The following is a 26,147-nucleotide window of genomic DNA, read 5'->3' as shown; positions in this document are numbered from 1 at the left end:
GGGGGTGCTAAAGATGGGGTGGGGCAAAAATGAGATGGGCTACCCCATCATTGCAGAACTCTGTAGATGCGCATCCTGAGTGCAGACAGGAATTTCTGACTGTATCATGACAAAGTCATCTAGGTTCACTTGGCCAGTGACAGGGCCAGGACTAATGGGGACTAGCCTCTTCTTTGTTGGCTTGCTAGCCTGTGGGGAACCCCAAACAGATTGACACAGCAGACAATATAAAGGTGAATGCACATAACAAGTATGCCTGCAGAAAGACAGAGCATATGTTTTTTTGTTTTAATTTTTTTTTTTTTTTTGAGACAGGGTTTCTCTGTATAGCCCTGGCTGTTCTGGAACTCACTTTGTAGACCAGGCTGGCCTTGAACTCAGAAATCTGCCTGCCTCTGCCTCCCGAGTGCTGGGATTAAAGGCGTGCACCACCACAATGTTTTTTTGTTTTTTTTTTTTTTTTACTATGGCAGATATGGCAGAGGATGACCAGATCAGCAGAAAATCAGTTTTTCTTCTTGGAAACAAACACAGGCCACTCCAGAGTTGCAGGACTGGGCTGTGATGTTCTCATGTTCTCACTTTTGATGCTGTTGCTGTTGCTTCTTTCAGACTGCCACTACTAAGAACGGTGCCCATGGAGGCCACTTGTCACCAATGGCCATACTCACAGCCCTTTGTTATTGCCTAAAAGGGAACCTCACACCAGTGAGTGCTTACCCTGACTTGACTGAGCGAGAAGTCCACGGTGGCTGGCCATCAGTGGTTTGGGGACTCTCAGTGTCTCAACAGTGATCAGCTAAGGTGATATTGGGCTTTATTTATTTTCCATAGTGCTAGCCTGTGCCATGTGAGCACTAATATTTCTGAATGAAAACCTTCACCACTCCTGTCTAAACAGTGGTGCGCTGGTGAGGTGGAAATGGGATCTTTGATTCGTGCTGCTTGTTTTATTTTTTATCATAGGGTAGATTTCCCCATATAGTCAACTACACATACCACTGTGACGTAAAAGAAAACATCATAGAAAAAAAAAAAAAAAACAATTTTATGACCATCCATTGACCACTCCAGCCATTTGGTAAATCAGCTGGTTGGTTTTATTGACTTGCTGTAGTACATGGTGACATTTTAGGTGACATTTGTTGTTCATCAAGACCCTCTGGGTGGTTTAACATATCAAGGTCTTGCTGTACTCTAAGCAAAGGTAGGCTGTGTTTTCCCCAGACTTATACCTTTGAGTACTTTGGACTGAGCCACACCCTGATGTCAAGGGCAGCATAGGAGAATGGCTTGCCTGTGTCTCCTGTGACTGACAGCTTTTCTGAGTTTTTGAACTAGATTTTAGAGCAATTTTTTCATGAATGGGCTTGGCATAGCTGAGAAAGAAAAAACTCTGACAATAGGGTCAATGTATTCTTAGCACAATTGGGAATATAAGGTTTTTAACTCAGTTTCCCAACCCAAAAGACAATCTTGGAAATGAAATTTAAAAATACTACAATATTCCACATGAAATGAAAGAAATGTGCTTTATAATTTGTAAGCAAGAAAATGTATTAATGTAAAATTAGGAGGGTGGATTGCATGTCAGGACACCAGCTTGTGTCTGTGTATAGAGGAGGCTTCAGCCCAGGACAGAAGCTGATGTGGCCCCACACAGATCACACTGTTGACTGGGCTCACACCTGTATCCTTTGACCTGCATGGTCTAGAGAGTGAAATACCTCCTGTGTGTTTTTATCCACCGTCACTGAGAGGCACACAGACTATCTGCCTGGCTCAGTGAGAAATGGCCAATTTGCTTTACATCAGGGGAATACGGGATGGCTCTGACCTTTGCTAGGTTCATATAGTTTTCTCTTTCCTGTTCATCTGCCATCATTCCCTTATGTGTCTTCTCGGATAGACAGTCCTATGATATATAGTATTTCTGAGTGTTCCTCTCAGATTTTGCTTGCAAGGGACATAATCAATACATATAAGACATATTACAAGATAGAAACCCACACATATGCACACACACACACACACACACACTTCATAATACCCTATATCTATTAGTGTTAATAATTTAAATTAAGAGATTTATTTTTTTTAAGATTCATTTTCAGACAGAATCTCTTCCTATAGCCAAAGTTGATCTGAAACTATGTATTTCAGGCTGTGTGTGTATATGTGTGTGTATATGCACAAAGTAAACATATTTGTACAGATGCAAATTTTATGCAGATCGAACATACTAACGTTATAGGTCTTAAAATGAGAGAAAATAAGTAAAGCAAAGAAATAATGACCCACACGGTAAATAATTAATGTGGATCTTTGTTTGGGTCACATGTGACCTGACTTAAATGTGGATCACAGGTCTGAATATAAAGTCTAAGCCTACTTGAAGGAAACAAGGACTTCCTGACATTAGATGTAATGTCCGCAACACTGGGAAGACCAGCAGAAATGGATAATGAGAGTGCACAGTCTGTAAACCACTGAGCATCTAAGACACAATAAACTGAATAAAAAGACAATCTGCACAGTAAGAGAAAGTATCTCAAACCATAACCAACCAAGAGGCTGACACAGAATACATGAGGAACTGTTACAGGCCAAACCCAATGACCTGAATGAAATGAGAAAACAACTGGACAAATGTGCCTGTTCAGAAATGTCAACATATGATCCCCAGCATGTAGAACACCCACCCACCCACCCACCCACACACACACACACAAAGAGAGAGAGAGAGACAGACAGACAGACAGACAGACAGACACACACACACACACACAGACACACAGAGACACACACAGAGAGACAGACAGACAGACAGACAGACAGACAGACAGACAGACACACACACACACACACACACACACACACACACACACACAGCATGACTGCAAGATAGAACCGTAATGGAGATAGGACTGAATCTCTGCTATGATGGCTGCTGCCCGTGGCACAGAGGACAGGAGGTGTTGGTGTGGGTGTGAAGCAGGTGACGCACTCTTGGCACAATGCACATGCTACATGGAACATTGTGGAAGATGCTCAGAAAGACCAGAAGTGGGGCATCCTGAACTAACAGCCTGTGTCTGGGTATCGCAAACACTGATGATCTTGAGGATGTTGCACATCCAAGCCTGGATGTCCACAGATGGTAAACTAAATGAAGATGTACATGCAATGGCATCTTAGTCAGCCTAGAAGGAAATTCCTCCATGGGACACAGCATAGCTGACCCTGGAGAACATCCTGTGCTGTAAATAAGTCAGCCAGGAAAAGATCAGGACAGTAGGCTGCTCCTTCAGCTGATCGGTCAAGCTCCAGAAAGCAGAGGTGAGCTTGTGTTCAACAGAACGGCCACTGGTGAGGGGAAATACCATGAAAATCCACTCTAAACAGTGGAAGTGTACAGAAGACCCCTGAACCATGCACACAGGGGGTGCGGAGGATAAGTTCTATTATATTTCAACATTTTAAAATGTTGAAAAGATGCAAAACATAAGGAGATGTAACACAGGAACTTTAAAGTAAATCCATGGCTTATTTCATGAGAATGTAATAACAATCTTAGTGTTTACCATACTTCATATAAAATGTTTTTTTTTTTTTTGTAAATTCTGAAAGCCAAGAAGATGGCTGTCAGGACAAGAGTGAGCAAGCTTACACACAGGTGCCAAGCACGCACACTTGCACACGCACACACCTGCACACACACACACACACACACACACACACACGTACATGCTCACACACTCACATGCTTTGATCACTGTGCACTCAGCAACTCCTCCCTCAGATACTTATTCTTAGCATTCATTGTTACAAGACCCAGAGGCTTTTTGTGTCTTTTTTGTCTGCCTAGAAAATGGCAATAAAACAAAAAGGAAACACAATGAGGATTTTCAAAGTGAAGGGCATAATTGCTTCTCCATCCTCCCGCAGCTGCAAGTCTACAATAGAGCAGTAACTTCTTCAGAGACTGAGAGCTTAGCATCTTTGCAATGAAGGGATATTTCCTTCCTCACAGAACAAAACATAGAAAGCAACCACATTTCAGCAAGATGTACACCCTAAAGTCTGAAGAGGTGTGAAGATGGAGGTTCACAGCATCTTTTCTGGAAGTTGGGAGTCATGAAACATTTAAACAATATTTAAGAGTTTCAATTAAACTTAAGAAAAGCAAGGACATTTTGCCACTACTGGCTTTCAGATTTCTTTCCATTTTTAAATTTATGTGCCTAGAGGACATCTCTTGGGCTCCTGTCCAATTGGTTCCACCTATTCTAGTGAGAAAATCTGATAAAGGTTTCCTCTTTACCGAAAAAACAGAAAAGAAATAAACACACATAGATTCACTATTGGATCTATATTTCTGCACCTGATTTTCTATTGATATTTCTTCAATGATCAGTTACTTGGTCATAGCATACAGCCTGATGGTACAGATTGAAATAGTTTTACTCTCCAGCCCTAGTATCTGGGTAGCCGAAGCCTGAATCTTGTCCCCAGATGCCCATTCCAGTTCCTCTTCCAAGTGAACCAAACCTGCTTGGTATGTCTGTGCCTTGGGTAGCCTATAATGACTTCCTGTGCTGAAGATCTTCACAAAGGCTTACCTCACACAAAAGGGAAAGTTGGCCTGTCCGAATCTACCCAGCTATACCCATCCCATGGATCTGCAGCCCCATATCATTTCAGACCCACTCTCAACTGTGTGCTTGTTAGGAATGTCACTCAAGTGGCTTTCCTCTCTGTGCTTATTACAGACCACACAAGATAGAGCTGAAGGCAAAGTGCATGTGAAGAGCCAGCAGAGGCTCTCTCTTTTCCAATTTTCTCTCAGAACAGCCACTTCTGGAGAAGTCTAGCCCCATAAAATGAGAGCCTCCTACTGATAGCTGCTCAGGACAAGTCATGATGTGGCTCACAGACCTGTTTTTTTTCCCCTGAGGCTCTTGACATTCTAAATTCCAGGAGTACATAGCTATCTCTCAAGATTGGAAAATAGGAACTGTCACTGTTCATTTCAGAAAAAAGTGGGGCTTTGTCATTGAGATGGCAACTAACAAACATGGACTCCTAACTTCCTCCTGTTGTAGCTACTGGGGGCTTCTTTGAGTTCATATGCAGTGAAGAAAAATGTAGACTTCTGTCTCGGACATACTCATTTGAGTCCTAAACCAAATTACTCTGAGCTCACATTCCACCTGAAGGTGATGTATCCTTCATCAGTATCCTCAATTCAGTTGGAAGGAACCCAGCTCCTACTCCTACCAGACAAGGTATTTACTAAACAAACTGCTCAGCATCCAGGTAGTCCTAGCACAGGAGTCTCAGATTCAGCACCCATTACCTTTCAGAGCAAGAAGTTTGGTCCAAGCTCTAAAGGAATGTCCCAAGGTGAATAAGGCATGCTTCAGATACTGCACCAAAGATTATGGGTTTCTAGTCATTCCTTGTCAAGGCTCTTCATTATAACTGAAAACTGCATTCCAGTTTCACAGTTGTAAGTGAAAAATGTGCATTTAGACACATTTCTGAATCTTAAAATAAATCATTTAAGATGCTACTTTAATATAAAGTGTTTGGTTCCCCTAAAGGAACTGGGAAGACATTGAAAAAAATCACAGTTAATTTTAATTCACAGTGTTTATTCAGTCCTTTTCTAGGATTGATATATTAGGATAAAATAGGATTATAATTTGTACTCTTCGGGTTGGAGAGAGACTTTGAAGTTGAAATGATTCCCATTGCTATTCACATTGATTTGTAAGAACTTTCAGATGAAAGAAAGTCTTCAAGTTCAACTCACAAACCAACGGCAGAACAAAGGACAGAGAGTGCAGACCATCATCTTTGTGCCCAACAGGAGGGCACGGGTTATCTTGGAACTTGCTTATTGCAGTTTGCCTAGTCTCCCAGCATTACATCCTACCGGGTAGGCTTGTATAAAACACCAATTTACTTTAACACTAATACAGAAAAATAGTGTGGAAGAGAAGTTGGTCAAGATTTACAAATTACCACATATAGCCAATCCTGCCTACCAGGTCATTGTGAACTTGTGTCCATTCTCACAGGCACACTCGACCATATCTTACAACTGTCTCCTATTACCAACATGGAGCAAATCATGTGCCTCTTAACTAGAACGGCCTAATGTCTTTCCTGACAGCCTACCTCCACCACTCTGGTTCTAGTGGGGTTAGCAGGAAGTTTGCCAGTGCAACTACCCATCAGGACTGAAAACTGATGTTGACTGAGTCCATCATAATGGCTCACCACTGAAAAGAGTCAATGACTGATCCTTTTGGGGTGTGGTCCTAGCTTGGAAAGTTCAGGATCCTTCTTTGAGGTATAATTCATAAAAATAATATGTGGAAGACTTATTTTATAGGCATATCTTGCCTTAAGATCATCCCACTTGGACACAGGTATTTGATACCAAAGCCCACAACTTCAAAGATATGGGGAGAGGCAGATGGAGAAAGAAAAACAGTTGTTTTAGTTACATTCTCAGATACCAACATCTACAGGGACTAAAGACAAAATAAATCCAGCTTTAGACTTTCTAGGTATCAGGGATGTTTTATAGTAAAGGAGAACCAGTAATTCCATTCTGTATTTAAGTCACTACAAATAACTTTCTGTCAATGGCCAGCAAGTGACTCATGTAGAAGACAAGTCAGTATTATTCTGGGACACACCCTTCTGTGACATCTGGTCATGTTCAAACTTTTAAGAAAAAATATTTTTTATTTGTTCTGTCTACATGTATGTGTGTATGTGTGTGTATGTGTATGTGTATGTGTATGTGTATGTGTATGTGTATAGTATGTGTTCAGTGCTCACAGAAGCCAGAAGAAATCAGATCCCCTGGAATGGGAGTTACAGACAGTTGTAAGTTGCCCTGTGGGTACTGAGACTCAAAACTAGATCCTCCGGGAAAGTAGCCCAGTAAAGACTTAAGTGCTGAACTTTGCTTATGGCTGCCTCTTAAAATATATTTGAATGAGTGAATAAGTTAGCACATGAGTGAGTAAACATATGGATGATTTATGGTCAGCCTTCAGACATGCTGCCTTGTTGCAACTGTGAATGAGAAATAAGGGTATTCCATGACTTTACAGAGTCTGTGGCCAACAGGGCTGATCCACCTCTCCAACTCCCTCTCTATCTTTTTAAAATTATATTTTCTTTCCTTATCTTTTGTGTGATGGTCAGAGGATGACCCGTGGCAGTTGGATCTCTCCTTCTACCACGTCAGTTCAAACTCATGTTTAATCTTGGCATCCTTCATCCACTGAGCCATCTTACCAGTTGCTCTGTTTTCTCTTTGCTATGGACATATATCTCACAGGAGCACTAAATATTTAAATAATGCATGGTATATTCATTACATATAGGTCAGCTTTAAATGAAACTCCCAGGTTTCAGATAGCTTCCTGTTTCCTGATCAATATGTATTATACTTAGGACAGAATATAAAATACTCCTAATCAATCAACTGCAATTAAACCAAGCAATGTCTGAATACCTTCTGGGTTCGAGGATGTAATCTAGTGCATAGAAAGTCAAATTGCAGCCTGGCGTGGTGGCACACGCCTTTAATCCCAGCACTCGGGAGGCAGAGGCAGGTGGATTTCTGAGTTCGAGGCCAGCCTGGTCTACTGAGTGAGTTCCAGGACAGCCAGGGCTACACAGAGAAACCCTGTCTCGAAAAAAACAACAACAACAACAAAAACAAAAAAAAAAACAAAAAAAAAGTCAAATTGCCTGTTTCCAAAGGTACGGTCACACAAAGGTACGGTCACAGGTCTGGAACTCATATGCAGATGACAAGTGGAGAGAAAAAGAAGCCAGTGGACCCTGGGAACTATGGAGTCAGCATCAAGAGAAGAGTATCCCCGCCTGACCCTCTTAGGTCTTTCACATTCACTGACCTGAATCATTGCATTTAACAGTCTTTCTTCTGAATGCATCTGAAAACCTGATGTGAAGCAATGGTGGTTGTTGGTAACTATGTGTTGATGAATAGGTGATGCTATATTTTCCTTTTTCATCTTATATGCATGTAATATGTATGTGTGAATGTATGTACATATGCATGTATGTGTGAATGTATGTACGTACATATGTATGTATGTATGTTTGTATGTGAGGGTGAGTATGAGCATGCATCTGTCAAGGAAGCCATATGGATGTCAGAAGACAACTTTGGCCAGTCCTAACCCAATCTCCTTTTTCTCAAAGGAAGGAACTATAAAAGTTGAAACATCAATATGTCACTTAATAGTTTTGGTTTTAATAAAAGGGACAACTGGTTGACTATATATATATATATATATATATATATATATATATATATATATATATAGTATCTTCTTGCTACTTCTCATCTCCTGTAGGAGCACTAAGATTACAGGTACATACATCCCACTCCATCTGGATTTAGGAGCACTTTTCATACAGAGCCATCTCTCAACTCTTAAAAGAATGCATCAGTCAATATTCTACTTCCCCCAGCCCCATTGGCCACAGACTCTGCAGAGGTATGGACCATCCCTATTTGCATCCACAGTTGCAGCAACAGAACTTGTCTGGTGGATGATCATAAGTCGTCCATACATGTACTCATTCATACACTAACTTACTCATTCATTCAAATGTTTTAAGAGGCCACAACAAGCAAAGTTCAGCATTTAATCAAGTCTCCACTTTGCCAACCTGTTGCTTATGAACTGAAAAAAAAAAGTGTCCCTGAAATGTACACAGATTGAGACAAGGTAAGCGAGACACCAGAATAAAAAGGAACTGGAAACTGTCCTGGGCTTGGTCCTGGAGTCTCTGTAAGGGACAGTACAAGTTACTGAAAGTAATTTGGGAGAGCCTGCTGTCTCCACGAGACACACCAGCTGCATCTGTACCCTGAACTTCCACCAGCAGGGGATGCCAGGCTATGTTCTGCTAAGCATAGCTTATTACACCAGCTTCTCAGGGACAATTACCCATGAGATGCTTTATGGGTAGCTGGTGAGGTGACTATCTACTGATTAAAACCTGTTCTGGATGCTCCAAGAGTAAAGTCAGTGAGACAACGTGCAGCTCTGCCTACATTCAGTTCCCTGGTGCTCTGTGGAGCTAGCTTCAGTAGAGCTCTCTAAAACTCAGCTTAATAGGTGGTGGTGGGAATAAAGAATCATGAACTGGAAGTTTGAGAGAAAATTCTGTCTTGAAACAGCTTCACGTCCTTCAATAAAAAGGCTTAGAAACATTTTTGCATCCTTGAATGAGGCACCACCAGGCATGTCTGTCATTAATTTTGCATTTGTTGCTAGCCCTTTCAATCCATAGCTTCCTCTTCTGCCTTTCTCACTGCAATGAAGAAGAATGGCCAATTGATTTTACAAACCACTCATTAATTTGTATCTACCTCTTCTGTCATTCCTCATTTCTAGATAATAAATAATTCAAGTCTCTTAATCGCCCTTATTTAGAGGACCCTTAAGATTCTTCCCTTTAATTATTCTTCTCAAAACCCTACTCTCAGCAAAAGAGACCTTTAAAAATGAACTAGACAAACAGGAAGGCAGCTTATACGCACCGGTGATCCTGCAACTTTATCACAATATTTCCTATGCATTTTATTATCTTCACATAAAGGATAGAGAATCCTAGTTAGATTTCTTAGCCATAACCATCTCCGGAGATAGCAAAGATCACTTGACCTTTCCGACATGACCTCTGGATAGCATGCTGGATACACAAGATAGTTTAAACTGCTTTGGCTGGGGAATTGTTTAAGTGTAACTTACGGTTACACAAAGCCTTGATTCCTTCAGAAGCAATGAGAGACTCTGGCTGGAACTTCAGTATTCACCAATGGCTGTTCTCACATAATTGTGGCACTAGGAACACGAGTGAGGTCATGGGTTCTCCTCTGGCCGTCACTCAGTTACAGCAGTGAGTGAGAAATAATGGTAAGGACCACTGAACCCCATCATTCTTGCAGTGCCAGTGGTACTGCCTCACCTTTTCTTCCTGCTCAGGTATGTTTGCTATCACGGAATCCACTCAGGCAGCTTCTTGTTCTCTGCTGCTGTTCCCTTCTGATTGTTTTTCAAGCATAGTCTCCCTACACAGATCTTTGGTTTCTTCTTCTTCCTCTTCATCTTCCTCTTTCTCCTTCTCCTCCTCCTCCTCCTCCTCCTCCTCCTCCTCCTCCNCTTCTTCTTCTTCTTCTTCTTCTTCTTCTTCTTCTCTCTCTCTCTCTCTCTCTCTCTCTCTCTCTCTCTCTCTCTCTCTTCTTCCTCTTCTTCCTCTTTCTCTTCCTCCTCTTCCTTGTGTTCACTTTCTTCTTCATATTAGTATAATTGTTGTCATTATTATTTTATTGTATGGAGTGTGTGTGTGTGCCACTGCACTCATACAGAAGTCAGAGAAGAGTTTTGGGGAACGCCCTCCCCTTCCACTATGGGTTCCTATGATGGAACTCTGGTTGACAGGGTTACGTAGCAAGTACTTTCCCATGCCTAGCCATCTCCTTTGTGTAATTTCCATTCTTTTTGTTGGAATAGTTTAGAAATTCCCATTGTAACATAAAGTCCTTACTCAGCTGGGTGATTCCCAACCTTTCTTGACTGAGATGTTACAAAATGAGGGAGCCCAAACTCACTGGTGTTCTTGGTTCTCCACCTCCAGTGCAGAATTCTTTTGGCTCCTCCAGTTCTCAAATACTCTCAGAGGACATCCCATACCTTGGATATTGGTCAACAGACAGTCTTCTGGAGTGAATGGGAACCTGCCTGTTGCACAGTCTATAGAGATAATGAGATGTGCAGAAGGTACTAATAGACAGAAAACTCACAATTACCCCAGACCTCCAGCTCAGCACAGGAACATGTACACAGGGAGCTGAGAGAAATGTTCATGAACTCTACCTACATCTTTTACCCTGTCCCTAGACCTGGAAAATCCAAACACTAGGGAGCCAGAAAGAAACATCTCCAGTTTTTGTCCTCTAACAATATTGTTAGCATTTTTATACAGTATCTTTTTAATCTTTTAATTTTATTCCCTATGGCTCTTATTCAATTTTGGTTTTGTACTTCTTGTAATCAGTAATGTTTATCCCTTGTTTTTTCTCTTCTTAAGTTATTTTGTTATTTATTCTTTTTCTTTTATTGAATCTTACTTCCTTTTTCTTTTTCATGTTTCTATGGTCCTATCGCATTTTACTTCTATATTGTTTCCCATTTATCAATTTGAGTTTCATAGTGTTTTCTACACTATTTCTACTGCTCTATTTCCTGTGGGACTAGTTGGGTAGTAGTTGTCATTAATCGCTATTACTGTATTTGAGGTTGTTACTATTGGAGCAATTTACATTCACCCCTCTGCATCATTATAGGGAGTAATTTCCCCAAATAAGGCAGATCACTAGCAATATCACTGTACAGAGCTAGAAAAAGATATCAATTCCAGAAAATGCTCACAGCACAGGATATAATAGTGTGATAGACCACAAAAGTGTCTCAACCAAGAGTCCATAGCTATTCAATAGAGGAATTTAAAGGTATTGAAATAATTAACATCTCCAGTAAGAATCCAAAAGCCCAGTTCTTACTATAAATGATCTAATGGATACTCAAGTAAGAATGTTAATGAAATAAACAAGTCATTCAAGACTTGGGAGAGGACCATAATAATGCAGAAGAGACATTCAGCAAGTAGACATTCTAACCAATGAAACAAATGGAAATTCTTTAAATGAGCCAATAGATTAAGTGGAAAACTCAACAAAAGCATTGCCAATGAAGTAGAACAAGTAGGAAAAAACTCAGGTATCAGAGGCATAATTAAGCTATGGTTACTTTTAGACAGTAATAAAGAAAGCATAATGTGACATTTATGACTCATGGCTCAAAGGCCAACTCTATGAATCTGCGATGTAGAAGAAGGAACCAAGATATAACATAAAAACATAGAAACCATATTCAATGAATTATAGAGAAATTCTCCTACATCTGGGAAAGACACAAACATCTCAGGATAGGAGGAATTATGAACCAACAGACATGACCAGACAATGACCTCTTCGTGTTATATCATAGTCAGAAAGCTAAAGTAAGGAGGAAGAAATAATAGTGAATATTTCAAGATAAAATGTAAAAGTTTCTTATAAAGCCAACTCCATCAGAAGAGGAGCAGATGTCTAAGCAAAATGCTAAAGGATAGGAGACCAGGGGCTGATATTCAGGCACTGAAACTTTTTTTTTTTTTTTTTTTTGCTATACAAAATGACTAAATTATCCTTTAAATTGTAGAATAAATATGGAGATTTGCCATGATAAACACAAACTAAAGACTCTATGATCCTGACACAGAGGTGATATAAAGGACATATTTTTAAACATAGACAATGAAAAAAAAAGATATACACAAGTGAACTTGGGAAAGATTAAAACTCAAAAAACAAGTATTAAATAAACAGAAAAAAATAAGATAGCTGTGAATCAGACATTACTGAGCAGCTAAGCTAGCATACCTCTAAGACAAAGAAATTAGTGTAGACCTTCAAAACTAAGTCAATATTAATTACTTCTATGCTGCCATGATAAAATACCATGGCCAAGGCAACTTATAGAGAAAGAAGGCTTTATTTGGGGTTACAGTTCTAATGGATAGAAGTCCACCACCACCAGGGCAGGCAGGCATGTGGATGGAGCAATAATCTCAGAGTTTACATATTAAGACTGCAAGCAGGAAGCAAAGAATGACCGGGAATGCTGATGTATGTCTTTTGGCTTCAAATGCCACCTCTAGTAACACATTTTCTTCAACAAAACAGCACACAGAATTATCAACTGGGTCTAAATATTCAAATGCCAGTGACTATGTGTGTCTCTGTGTGTATGTATTGTCACATTTAAGTCGTCACAAAACTTCACATATAAACATATCTCATTTAAACCACTGCAAATCCCTCAAATGTAAACACTCTCACCTCTCCAATTGAAAGAGGCAGGCTGGTTGAATGGATTCAAAACCAACCAGTCTATCAAACAAACAAAATCTCAAAGTCTAACTTTTTGCTGCTACAAGAAACTCACTGTCCTGATACAGACCCATCAAGACTGAAAATGAAGAGGTGGAAGATGGAGCCAGAGAGGATGCGGCAGTCATTACACTCACATGGGACAAAGCACACACCACACTGAAATTAATCAGAAGGATGAAGATGATGCTCACACATTAATGACATGAAGCACAGGTCATGGAATTACAACAATGGTAGACATGTGTATCAGTGACTTTGATGCACTCACTTTCATAAGACAAATACTACTAAACATAGTGGACAGACAGGTTTAGGTGCAGTAGTACTGTGTGGCTTTAGTCCCCAGTGCTCATCAGTACATGGATAACCCAGAAAGGAAAAAATAAATCGAACCCCTGTTAACCTCTTCAGAGTTTATTCATCTATTCACGGATCAGATGGTTTGAACACACACCTACAGGATGCTCTGTCCAGCTGCTGAACCCCCACCCCCACCCACACACACACACCTCTACAGGACACTCTGTCCAGCTGGTGAACCTACATTTCTCAACAGTCTATGAAATTTTCTTAAAAATCATGTTGTAGACCATAAAGCAATACTTAAATATGCAAAAAGAATGATTTAATGTCTGGTATCCAATAAACTAATAATGCAAAAAGTTATGTCAGCAACAGAAAACCTTTAGGAAATTCCCAAACATGTAGAGATTGAACATATGATACTAAATGCTTTGAGCATCATTTAAATGATAAGTGACAATTTTTAAATACATCTCTTAAAGGTGAGAACAAAAAGATGTAAAAGACTCATCACTCGACCACAAGGCAACAAATTAACCCAAACCCATGAGAGTAAACATAGAGTTACAGTTTGGTCATCATCACGGATAGTCAAAAAGAGAAGAGTCCGAGGCTGGAGAGATGGCTCAATGTTGAGAGCACTGGTTGCTCTTCCAGAGGATGCAGCTCTAATCCCACCACCCACATGGTTTCTCACAACTGCCGGTAACTCCCTCTGAGGGTACTAGCTCTATACAGACAGATCAGGCGCACACTGGCTTTGGTCCTAGGGAGCAAATTCACTATTACAGAAGAGAAGTCTTCAAAAAGAATTCCACACGCAAACACCCATGTAGGCTTAACTTAGGTGGCTGTTCCCACTGTGCCGACTGAAGGTTAACGAGGGAATCCAGGAAGCCACCATGTGCCTGCTAGTAGGAGGTGCCAAGGCTGTGGTGGCAATGCCCACCTGCATGCTGGAGATGTGCAACCTCAGCATCAATCAGTCTGTCCTCACTGATCACCCCAACACTCCACCACCATTTGCAAGACAGGCAGGGAAATCACACTCAATATTAGTCCCTGGTCCCTGATGAGAAAACAGAGTAATGGGGACAGAGAGCCTTAGGGCTTCAGTTGCTGACTCTAGGTATGGTTTGGGGACTGGGATAGGGGCCAGTGATGATAACCAGGCCAGGGTTCTATGAGGCAAGAACAGGAGCATCTCTGCCCAGAGGCTGCCGGACAGTGAGCCAAGTGTTCTGGGGGGGGGGGGAAGTATAGGGCAGACACTTGGTAGAGGTCATGTGTGAGAACCGGGGCTGGGCATAGGAACCAACCTTGTTCTATGTGAACACTTTTACCTCCCATGGGGCTGCTGTGATGACTCAGTAGCCTGGAGAACTTTCACCTTTGTCCCATCATAGATGGGGCCACCTTGAGTCCTGGTGCTTAGGAAGGGGCTGACCAGGAGAAAGCCACAGGGAGCCAGCTCGGCCCCAGATGTGAGAAGGGAGAAGCACGTAGGGCATGCTTCTGCTCCCTTCAGTTAAGGAGACAGCAGGAGTCTAGGTAGCTACTCATGTTAGAGTGAAACTGGGCTCTGTATTCCCCAAATCCGCTTCTCCTTCCTGCTTACAGCAGAATCCAGTCATGTGACTAAGCACAATGAACATCCTCCTGACCCCGAAGCCTGAGGCACAGCCCAAGGTGGATCTGTCTGAAGCGCCCTTCCGACCACGGGCACCTTCACGATCAGCATTTCTCATAGAGGTCATCTGAAACGTCCCTGCTGACTCTTATCACGACAACAAAAATTTTGTTGTAGTTTTTAGACATGGAAGCTGTATTGGGTGTGCAAAACGAGATCCGTTTTCATGTCAAAGAGAACACAGAGGGAGAGAAATATTTGAAATATTTACCTCCCTGAATATCTGCTCACACTGCCTGGCAGGTTGTTTCTTTTTCTGATGGTAAAAGCATAACACTGCTGACACTGTTTTGTTTTTCTCTTATGACTTATTTTATTTTTAAATTTTGTGGTTGTATGCATGTCTATGTGTGGGTGTGTGCAAGTGAGTGCGGGTGCCTGCAGAGGCCAGAAGAGGATGTCAGATCCCCTGGAGGTGGAGGCATAGGCAGGTGTAAACCTCTCAATGTAGGGGCTAGGGACAATATGGGATCTCCGTAAGAGTGATAAACACTTTTAACTACTAGGATCTCTCGCATTCACTAAATGAAGCATTAAAAAAGAAAGAGTAATTCCTAAAAATAGCAGTCAACCTACCTTTAGATTGAGGAGAGACACTTCAGATGGCATGATTTATCATTAAACTGAATACTCACTCCCTTGGGTGACTGAGGGGTCTCCTTGAGCAAGAATGACTGGCCATCCAACCCTCTGCCCAATGGCTTCCTAAGTCTCACGGGGCTCATGTGAGATATTGAGGTAAGGCAGCCAAAACTTCTTGCTTCTGCCCAGGAATCTGCTCACTTCTTGCACCACAGCTTAGCGTTGAAGGTGAACACAGTTGGGACAGAATGCACAGGACGCCTTAGAGGAGGGTGAGGGGTATGTTAGTGTGTAGGTATCAAGTGTAACACCTACACTGTGAACTGTGGTCATATCAATAAAACCTCCTCACCACTCTCTGTAGTCTAGTCATTTCAAAGCCTCTAAAACCCACGATTCTATGACGGGAGACATCCCTTGGTGGCTTCAGCCACTGGGAAACCCATCTTGTAAAGTCCCCAGCAGAGGCTGAGACTGGAGGGCAGTCCCAGTTTATCGTTAATAGCTCGGGAAATGGGTGAATCACATGTAAGCACTTCCTAATTACTTCGGTGAATTCTTTGGGAACGCTTTCCCCAAGCATTTGAAACATTTTCATTAACGGCCATTATTAATTCATTAAATTTATTAACTCTGCTTTCATCTCTTCCGGTGTCCAGTGGTAAGACTTGCCTGAAGCATTCCATTCCGTGTATCCACTGCCTCTATCAAGGGTCTGAGGTGCTAGTCAATCATACACTTAACAGAGGTGAGAGGAGGCAGGAGAACATAGCCTCACGTAATGTCTGGCCACCACCAGGTCTTCAGAATGCCAACCCACTGAGCTCCTGCCCACCCTCCATGGCTACATCCCCCGGAGGAGGTTTCCTACATCCCCCGGAGGAGGTGTGCTACACCCCACGGAGGAGGTGTGATCATCTTCTGAACTGAGCCAGGGCTCTCTGAGATGATGCAGAGGGTTTGGGGAATTCCCTCTGCGAAAGCCAGACAGGAACATGACAGCACCCTACCGGTGCAGTACAACGTGAGTGGCTATCTGAAACCCAGCCAGGTTGTTGCACGATGTGTGTTACCGGGTCAGTCACATGGAGACTTAGGGGGTTAAGCCGAAGAAGACTCCACGTTTCGAACATACTGCAATCTCACAAGGTTCATCAGTTAAAGGGTTAATTTCCCAATACCCAGGCTGATCAGTGTGATCTCTCTTGACTCTGGAAGCCAGGACTCTGAACTAGGCATTTTTGTTTTAAGAATCACGGACTATCCCTCTCTTGTCTATTATCCAACAAAAAATAAGACCAAGACAACTATTTTCTTCTCAAACACGTTTTTTCCCAGTCTCCTTTAGGACAAAACTCAAGAGTCATTTAAACCACATCCCTTCGACAAGGTGCTTAGTTAACATTGGCGTGTCCTTGCTAGCAAACCCACAATCTTACCAGAAATCTGTCCCCCCCAGCGACACCACCCATCCCTTTAAGATCATGATATTAACGTGCAGAAGTTTCCAAAAGTGCTATCGGAGAAGAGAATTCTATCCAACAAGCCAGTTTTGCTGTCAATATGTCCTCTCAGTCCTGGTGGCTATCAAAGAAGGTTTAGGTGCAAGTAGTGTCTAGCTGGGAGCCCCCTGCTGCAATCCCAATATTAAGGAACGCCGTGGGAAGAGCTGCTGGCTGCTGGCTGGTCTGCACCATCTGAGCACTGGTGCAGAGCGTGGGTGCAGAGTCTCTCTGCAAGGTGAACAGCACAAGGGCAAAAGTTCCCAGCCAAGGGCAACCGAGAAAGACTGGGAAGGAAAGCCCGGAATGATACCACAGCAGCGAAACTCTAGAGTGAGTGAGTGAGATCTATCATGAAATCACTCCAGCGTCAGCCAAGGAAGTTGTACAAACATCCCCCAAATACCTCAATAGTGTAGAAATCCTTAAACAACTTTTGTGTATTTATTTCTTTTCTTTCTCTGTTTCTGGTATCCCGTGTATCTTAAAAAAAAAAAAAAAAGCCCACAGCATTTTAAAGATTTTTCACACTACAGCATTTAGATTTAAAGAGAATTATTTTAGAATCTGACATGAAATGGATCACGCCTGTCAACTGCCCTTCACAGTCACCAATGCGTTTTAACTGTCTGAATGCCACACACCACAGAGCACCTGCCTTAATTCTGGCATATGTTCAAGGTAACACTTCAAGAGACAAACACACACACAGGTCAGAGAGCCTACTTACAGTACTTGATAAAATGATACTGAGACATCGTCCCTTCTCAGGCTCGGATCCTGCCGTGGGTCCCAGCATTCTCTTCAGCTATGACTGTTGTCTCCAGGAAATGCATAATTTAGGGTCCCCGCTCAGGTAACGGTGTACCTCAGAATGCATTACTGAACAGAGGCGCCCCTTCATGATCTTGCAAAGAGCATCAGCTCATTTTCATTCAGCCGCTGGAGTTCAGAGCAGCCCCCAGGGTGGGTCTGAGCCACTGCTGCTGCACGTGCTATCCGGGCGCCCTTGATTGACACATTCCAGCGCCACAGTCCTGGGAAGGGTCGCTCTAATTGGCGCTCACGTGCGTGCGGCTACAGCCTGCCACTAGCGTGGAGGTGTGCTGCAGTGCGGCTCTCCCTCCCGGTCTTGCCTGCTAATGGCTTCTCAATAGCTTTCAAAATGCAGAAGACTACACTGATGAGTGGGCAGGAGGGAGATGCTGCACAAGGCATCCAGGATCTCGTCGGTGCTCCCGGAGCACTGCCCCATAGGACTGAATTCTTAGCTAGTGGCCAAGCTCGTTATTTTTAGTTGCCACCAGTTGCTGTTCAGGAATACTAAACGGACAGCAGGAGCTGAAAATAGCCCCCTCTTAGGATGAGGATGCTTTGATCTGCCTCTAGCCAGGAAGCGTTCTCACAAGGGATCCTTTTGGTTATCTATGCAGAATGCAAAATTTAAATTACCCACAGAAATGTGTTGATTTGCACAGCTCTAAAATTTAGGATTTTGCTACCTCTGCAAATTGCAATGAATTAAACTGCACAACCTAAGCCAGAGAATAAAGTTTGCCTGGGTTGCAATCAGAAGGAAACACATGGTCTCCCAGACTCTATTTCAATGGAGATAAATATCATATTTTAATAGCTAGTTAGCCAGAAAGAGTCATATGTAAGTCACTTACAAATGAGAATGAGTAAGTGGTTACTTTTTAAGTTAATGCATTTTTATTTTTAACAATGTTTTTTTATTTATTCTTTTAGAATTTCATGCAGCATATTTTGATCGTATTTTTCTCCTTCCTCCAACTCCCCACCTGTTCAACTTTATGCCCTTTCTTTAAAAAAAAAAAGAAATAGAGTCCAGTTTGTGTTGGTTAACTACCTTTAATATGGGGTCTGCCCTGGAGTATGGTTGACATACTCAGTGTCACGCCCTTAAAGAATACTGACTTTCCCTCCCCCAGTTTAATTTGAGTTACCATATAATATTTGGGACAATACTCCGACTGGTATCGTATGCCACCAAAGATAAGCCCAGCATCATTGGTCATTGGTCAACAGTTTCCCTTAGATCAATGCCATTACAGGGTATCGTCAATGTTATGGGTGGCCCTCCACAACCTGAGGGTAAGAGCCTATTGCTGAAGACAGCACCTACTTATGTCATAGCACATGTTGAGATCGACCTGGTACGCATCTGGAAGCTTCACCCCGACTGACTAGCACCCTGATTGGAAGGTGCTGTCAGAGGAAAGAGGTCATGGATCACTCTCCCCTAGCTAGGGACTCTGCAACCTACAGTAAAGACTTGACGGCAAGGTAGTGTATCTTTATGATAATCTTCTTTGAAAGTGTAGTCAAAATCTGTTTCAGATTTGAAAGCATTGAGTATGTAAAAAATGGACCAGGTAGTACAGGGTCACACCATTCTGTAGTGGAGCATAAATCCTGGGTCCCCTAATAAATAGAACTTAGTGAATCTGGAGTCTTTATTAAGTAAGATTACAAAAGCCAAATCTGTACAGTGAGGGTCATGGATGCACTTCAAAGCACAGGCTCACAACCACACTCTGTCACATTTCCCATCAAAGTTCAGATTCAGATCCTACCACTTTCCAGAGTTCCATTTTAGACAGAATCGTACCTCCCATTTATGGATAGTAAGTGAGGTACCTAATCCCTGCTATATGGTTTAGAAATAAGATGTAAGACCATTGGTTAGATTTTTGGAAATGCATACTAGAATTAACAAGAAGGAAGATGTTTTACTATGCATCAAGTGACCCTGTCCACACTTTAACTGTCATAAGGATCTGGAAGGAAATTTTCTCTTAAAAAACAGTTTCTTCATTATCCATCCATTCTATAATTATAGCACTCTTATCACCCATGACCTGTAACAGGTTAGGTGATTTTCAGGAATAAAAATATGTCTTTAAAAGGCCGTAAATGCAGTATTTATAGTTAAGGGTAACTTAGCTTATTTTAAAACATTCTTTGGGTTATTTTCAATGTCCCAGTAAGTCAGTAGACAACTGTGCATACCTCTTATTGACCGTCAAGTGCAAGGCTCCTACCTCTTAAGTCAGTGCAAGTCTCCATCTCTTTAGGGGGGCATTCTGCCACTCAAATAGCCCACCTCCCGTTTTAACACAGTGACAGGTAGACAATGGACTGCGTCCCTCCCTGTACATGAATTTCTAGTGTCTGTATTTGCGAGCTTCTGAATGCACACAATCAGCCTGCATCTTCTGACAACCTAGTTCTACGGTACATGGTTCACTCCTTAAAATGAATAGGATAAGTCCAAGAAGATGTTACTGAAAGTGTGATGATTGACTAGTTCCTGGTGATCTAGTTTAAATAACTTAAACCCAGAAATCTGACCAGAGCATGTCCCTGCCCTCCAGGTGATCATTGGTGGAATGCAGATTCACACAACTCTAGTGCACCACAGTGCATGGAAAAGAGCAGAACGGGGGATAAGGGCCTGGAAACTGTGTGGAGGAGAAACCCAGCCACTCTGAGGAAACAGAGATGAACTCACACAGTGTGAAGATGCTTCACCCAGTGATGAATACACACAGTGTGAAGGTGCTTCACACAGAGATGAACACACACAGTGTGAAGATACTTCACACAGAGATGAATACACATAGTGTGAAGATCCTTCACAGAGAGATGAACACACACAGTGTGAAGATCCTTCACACAGAGATGAATACACACTGTGTGAAGAAGCTTCACTCTCCTTCACCTGTATGAGCTGTGTGTATAAGAACTGTACCATACAGGACCTGAACACAAACCATACATGACATGTACATGAACTGAGCATGACCTGTGTTTGAGCTGTGTGTACATTTCACTTTCACACGCCCTGGGGGGGGGGAGTTGTCTTACATTTGACTTTTAAACTTTGTGCTCATTTTATAAACCTATGAGAACATGTACAGCCAAAAGGAGATATATTTTTATTTTCCTATCATTAACAAACAAGCACTCGTTCCTTATTCAAGTGTGAATATGGTGGGAACATAGATTGGACCCCATTAACTTTCATAAAATGGAACAAAGGATGATTTAAATTTTATTACATTTCTTGAAATGCATCTTTCCTATGAAACCCAGCTCTGGTAGGGATTGCACAGCCCACATCATAGCTCTTTGAATCACATCTTTTAGGGACAATATCAGATTTGATGGTAGCGGTAAGGCAGAGCTGAGACCGGAATGGATACATTTCCTAGAAACTCATTTACGACGTGGAATTGGTCATTAAGCACAGCATTAAATACATGCCTTTGGAAGGAGGAGTTGTTTTCCATTGCCAGGAAACTTTACAACTAATAAAACAGTTATTTTATTATTCTGCAGCATTTTTACGACACCCTATTGTTGTTGTGAAGATATCAAGAATATTTGAAAAAGCACTATTCATTTGTTATGCATCAAACATGCTTGCTGTTCACACTATTTCTTATACAAACACATTCTGGTTGTTTTTCTTTTCTTTTAAATGTACTCATTATTGCACACCAGACAATTTTCAAGTAAGCTAGATTATTCCCCAACTTAAACAAAAGCCTGACAAGCGCTCAACAATATAAACTTGCTCAGGAGCAGTACTTACTCTGTCCCAGATCAGACACGCCATTACAGTTCCATGTATAATCCAGACACGCCATTACAGTTCCACATACAATCCAGACACGCCATTACAGTTCTACGTACAATCCAGACACGCCATTACAGTTCCACATACAATCCAGACACGCCATTACAGTTCTATGTACAACCCAGACACGCCATTTCAGTTCTACATACAATCCAAGGTCCACGCCCACAAGATGGGAGCCAGTTTTCCAGCCTTTTGATAGACAGTTTCTAATCTAACAGTTCATGGATTTTCACATAATATTCAACGATGGAATTAAAGACAGAAGCCCTTAATAATCACCACCATTAAAAAGTGTGTGCTTAGTCAGTGTGATGGTCAACTTCATTATTATCTTGGCATGGTGTAGATAAACCTAGGAGACACAGCTGCAAATGTCTATAAAAGCATTTCCAGAGAGTAGTTTAACTGAGGAGGGAAGACCCACTTTGAGTGGCAATGTCACCAACATGTGGAATGAAAGGAAAAAGGAGGCAAACTGAAGACCAGTGTTCCATTCTCTGCTGCTCGATATCTACAAAACTGTCTCAGGCCTCTGCTGACACAGCTAATCAATGTTGCCACCAGGCCCTTCCCACCATGATGGATTACAGCATCTCATCCCCAAGCTAAGAAATCCCTTCCTCTCTTAAGTTTCTTTTGTCTAAGGAACAGGAAAAATCTCTAATTCAGCAGGCTATACCACTATCGCCACCACATATGCACACAACTGGCATATTGTGAACCCAAACTCTGGGACAGGTACATCTTGTCTCAACTCCAGAAACAGACTGTGGCTTCACACATCGATAAAGAAACTTAGGGACATGCAACAAGCCTGTTGAACACCACCATTACCGAGATATCTGGGAAATGCATGTTCAACCAGCATCAAAGGCTCCTGGTTGGATGAGGTCCTGAGCTTGTCTGTAATCATGACTTTAGTCAAGGCTCGTGGTTGCTCCTGAAGAAGCAACACAGGTTATATGTGTGCTTTGGTGAGGACATGGGAGCCCCAGATACTTGCTATATGTTCTTTTTGCTCATTCTGGACATCTGATCATCCACACGCCTCTCCAGTCTTTTTCCTCGAATGGAAATGAAATGTTTTGCATCTTCTCTAGTATCTAGGCAAAACACTTGTAAGGCCTTTTCTTCCCCCCACTTAAATGTCAAAACAAACTTGGAAATCACCGTAGCATGTGTGTTAGCACGAACCAAGAGGAACGCCCCACCTTCCCTCTCACTAAAGTTTGAATTGACCCCACATTTGCTGCAGTGAGTTAGAGAGGAGTGGCACTAGTATTGGTGCCTGTGTGTGCACGCATACGCTTGTGTACCATGTGGCCAAGCAAAGCGCCACTGGATGTTCTCTGCCTCTTCACTCATTCTGAAAAACAAAACAAAAGAAAACAAAACAAAACAAAAAATAATACAGCCAAAGCCCCCCAAAACCACAGTAGTCTATTTACTGAAAATAATACAAATTTTCCTAAAAGAAGATAAAATAGATTTTGAAGTAGTTGCATATAGAAATGTGTTCATGTTTCTCAACCAATAGATATTTAACTATAGAATATACATGTCTGTTTATTTATAAACACACACATATAATATACAAATATATACACATGTTTACACACACACACACACACACACACACACACTCACTGTGGGAACTTGGCTAGCCTCAACTGTTCCTATCTTTGTTTCCAGGTTCTGGAATCAAAGATGCATGCCACTGTACCTGGCTAGTGATGCCTTTTTTATTAGTTTTAATTTTAATAACCATGCGCTTGCCTACATACACACAAATTTACTTATTCAATTTCTACAAATCCTTCCGATTTATATTAAGCCCATTTAACCTACACATGCACTTAGCTTAAGTGCATCTCAGGATTCCAGCAATCCTGTATTTATTTATTTTTCCCTTGGACCAATCAATTCAGTGTTCAGTACAGTGCTTTGCATGTTTCTTGGTATCACATGGAAGCCTTTTTCTTGCTAGAGATTATTTGAAGCTAAAACCTTGAGTTGTCCTTATTTCCAGGAAAGTGTAAACTATCACTGAACAACCAGGTCACAGGGAAAGAGCTACAAAGAACCTGATGGGGCCAACCTTCTCTAGGGTATGCTACTGGGGGCCTTGGGGTGTTTTATTAAAGGACGATGATGGGACACTTGGTCCCATGGGATTTGTAGCTGTCAAGAGCAAAGGAGAAGAGAGGTGAGGAAGAAAGTTCCTCTTTATTGTGGGAATGGCCATGAAGCAAGCAGACCTAGCTTACCTGACTGGGCAGAAAGTCTCCTTCAACTTACTCACAGGGAGATTGAGGGTGAGTTTAACTTCTAAATGAGTTCCCCAGCAGCAGATTCCCCCATGGGCTACCCTGGATGAAGTGTGAGCTCTAAGGGGTCCCCAAAATGTAACAACATTTTTAAGGACCTGAAGGAAAAAGAAATGTAGCAGGGATCATCTGAATTTGCAAATGATGTTTAACTGTTTTCTCAAAGTGCAAAGCTTTTCAGATTAGCCCTTAGTACTTACTGGTGGGGTCATAGTCCTTAGAATTTAGTGGTGGGATTAGTACTTAGTGTGACTTAATGCTCCATATGTGCCATGGTTCTTTCTGTCTATGTTGTGGGGTTGGTAGGTCAGGGAGCTTTGATTGATCATATGGAAAACCAGCCTTGGAAGACAAGATGGTGTTTTACCTTGAGACGTGAAGCACTGTCTTCCAAAGCTGATTAGACCTGAGAATATCTGTCTCCCTCTGCCTCCTCTCCCCGCCTCTCCCTCTCTCCTCCCACCTCAGTGGGTAGACTGATGTGCCAGATGCCTCCAAAGTCTTGCAGTCTTCTGATGCCATGGATCTTCCGAGGCTCAATCGCAGCACCCACACAGGGCAGCATCTGGGTCTCAAGGCACTGCTCTGGAAGGGGTAGACTGTACTAAAGCAAGGCAGGGATGCTGTTTTCCAACTCCTGACCCATGACCTGGGCTTTGTGTTTTCCCTGTCTCCCTCTACTCAGTCCGACTTTCTCCTCCCTCTGCTCCCCTACCCACTCCTCCGCACCTCTTTCCCTCCCTACTTAAAGCTTGAGATGTTTTCACAAGTTTAGAGATAAACCATAGTCATGTGTTAATTCTGCCTGCACCAGGTAAGCCTCACTGTATGCCATAAATGAGGAGCAATTCCAATGTGCCGGCATTTTTACAACCACATCTTAAGTATCCACTCAGCTAATCCTCATAATAGAGTGATACGGAAACCACCATTGCTCTTTCGTTTGTAATGAAGGAGGAAGTGAAGCTCGAAGACCAAGCAACAGGTGTGATTATTCAGGCATGGAAGAGCAAGACCAGATCGCCATGAAGTTCCCATCACAGGGGCCACGCTGTCCTAGGAGGATTCCCGCATCCCCTCAGTGGCTAACACCGTTTTTAAAGTGACTTTTGGATATTACATGCCTCCTGTGCTATAACGGCTGACATCCACTTCTGTCTGCAAGGTTCATTATTGCCTTCTTTTCTTGTTTACCCCCCCCTTGCCTGACCATGCCTGTTGAACCCCAATCCTTCCTATTATACACAAGTACAGAGAGACAAGACAAAAACATGGATACAGAAAAGATGCAGGAAAGAAGATGGCCATAGACAGTAGGACAATCAGGTTTCGAGGGTGGAAGGAAGACAGACATCTGTCTCCTTCCTGTTCCTTTCTTCTGCTTATCATTTGCTGATCCTGGTTTTATATCCTAAATTACAAACATGCATACACACATGCATACACACATGCATACATACATGTATACACACATGCATATATACATGCATATACACATGCATACATACATACATGCACACATGTATACACATATGTATACATGTGCATACATACATGTATACACATGCTTACATATACACAATGAATGTATGCATCATGTGGGCTTCTTCTGAAATGCCAGTGAAGTGCCGATATTGTGATGTTTACTCTGCCACCTTCGAGTGTCCATCAGAGTGGACAGTGAAGCTGACCCAGCCTACCTTGAACATCGCAACATGGAGAGCCAGGCCGTCATGAATATAGAGAGAAAGGAAGTGTTAATAGAAGACTTACAAATGGGCTCCGCACAGTACTGACCACCTTTAAACTCGGCCTGGAAGGCAGAAGAAGAAGGGTGTCTGTTTTAGGTCACTCTTGTCTACACACAGATTTCCGGGCTAGCCAGAGCTTTCACACTGAGATCCCATCTCAAGCAACAGCAACAAGAAGACTTATAGACAGGAAGTAAGACTCAGTAAGGAAACAACAGCAAAGTTTATGTATGGGACTCTAATGTGTGCAGAAAGAT

The 26,147-nt window shown here is 42.1% G+C and overlaps 1 protein-coding gene across 2 annotated transcripts in view; it reads right to left on the bottom strand.

The window, feature by feature from the left end:
* Positions 1 to 26,147, bottom strand: part of Myo16 (myosin XVI) — a 490,479-nt gene that overhangs the window by 374,280 nt on the left and 90,052 nt on the right. The window contains exon 1 of one of the 2 annotated variants that reach the window (XM_029531821.1): positions 17,874 to 18,475. The exons of the other annotated variant lie outside the window; for it this stretch is intronic. Within the exon in view, the coding sequence (XP_029387681.1) occupies positions 17,874 to 17,901 (28 nt within the window). The 5' untranslated portion in view covers positions 17,902 to 18,475. Of the gene's footprint in view, positions 1 to 17,873; positions 18,476 to 26,147 lie in introns of those variants that run through there. 2 annotated transcript variants of the gene reach the window in all.

This window comes from Mus pahari, chromosome 19 (assembly GCF_900095145.1).
Source record: "Mus pahari chromosome 19, PAHARI_EIJ_v1.1, whole genome shotgun sequence".
Classification (NCBI taxonomy): Eukaryota; Metazoa; Chordata; class Mammalia; order Rodentia; family Muridae; genus Mus; species Mus pahari.
Note: the sequence above shows the minus strand (reverse complement) of the source record. Positions and strands in the feature narration are given on the sequence as shown.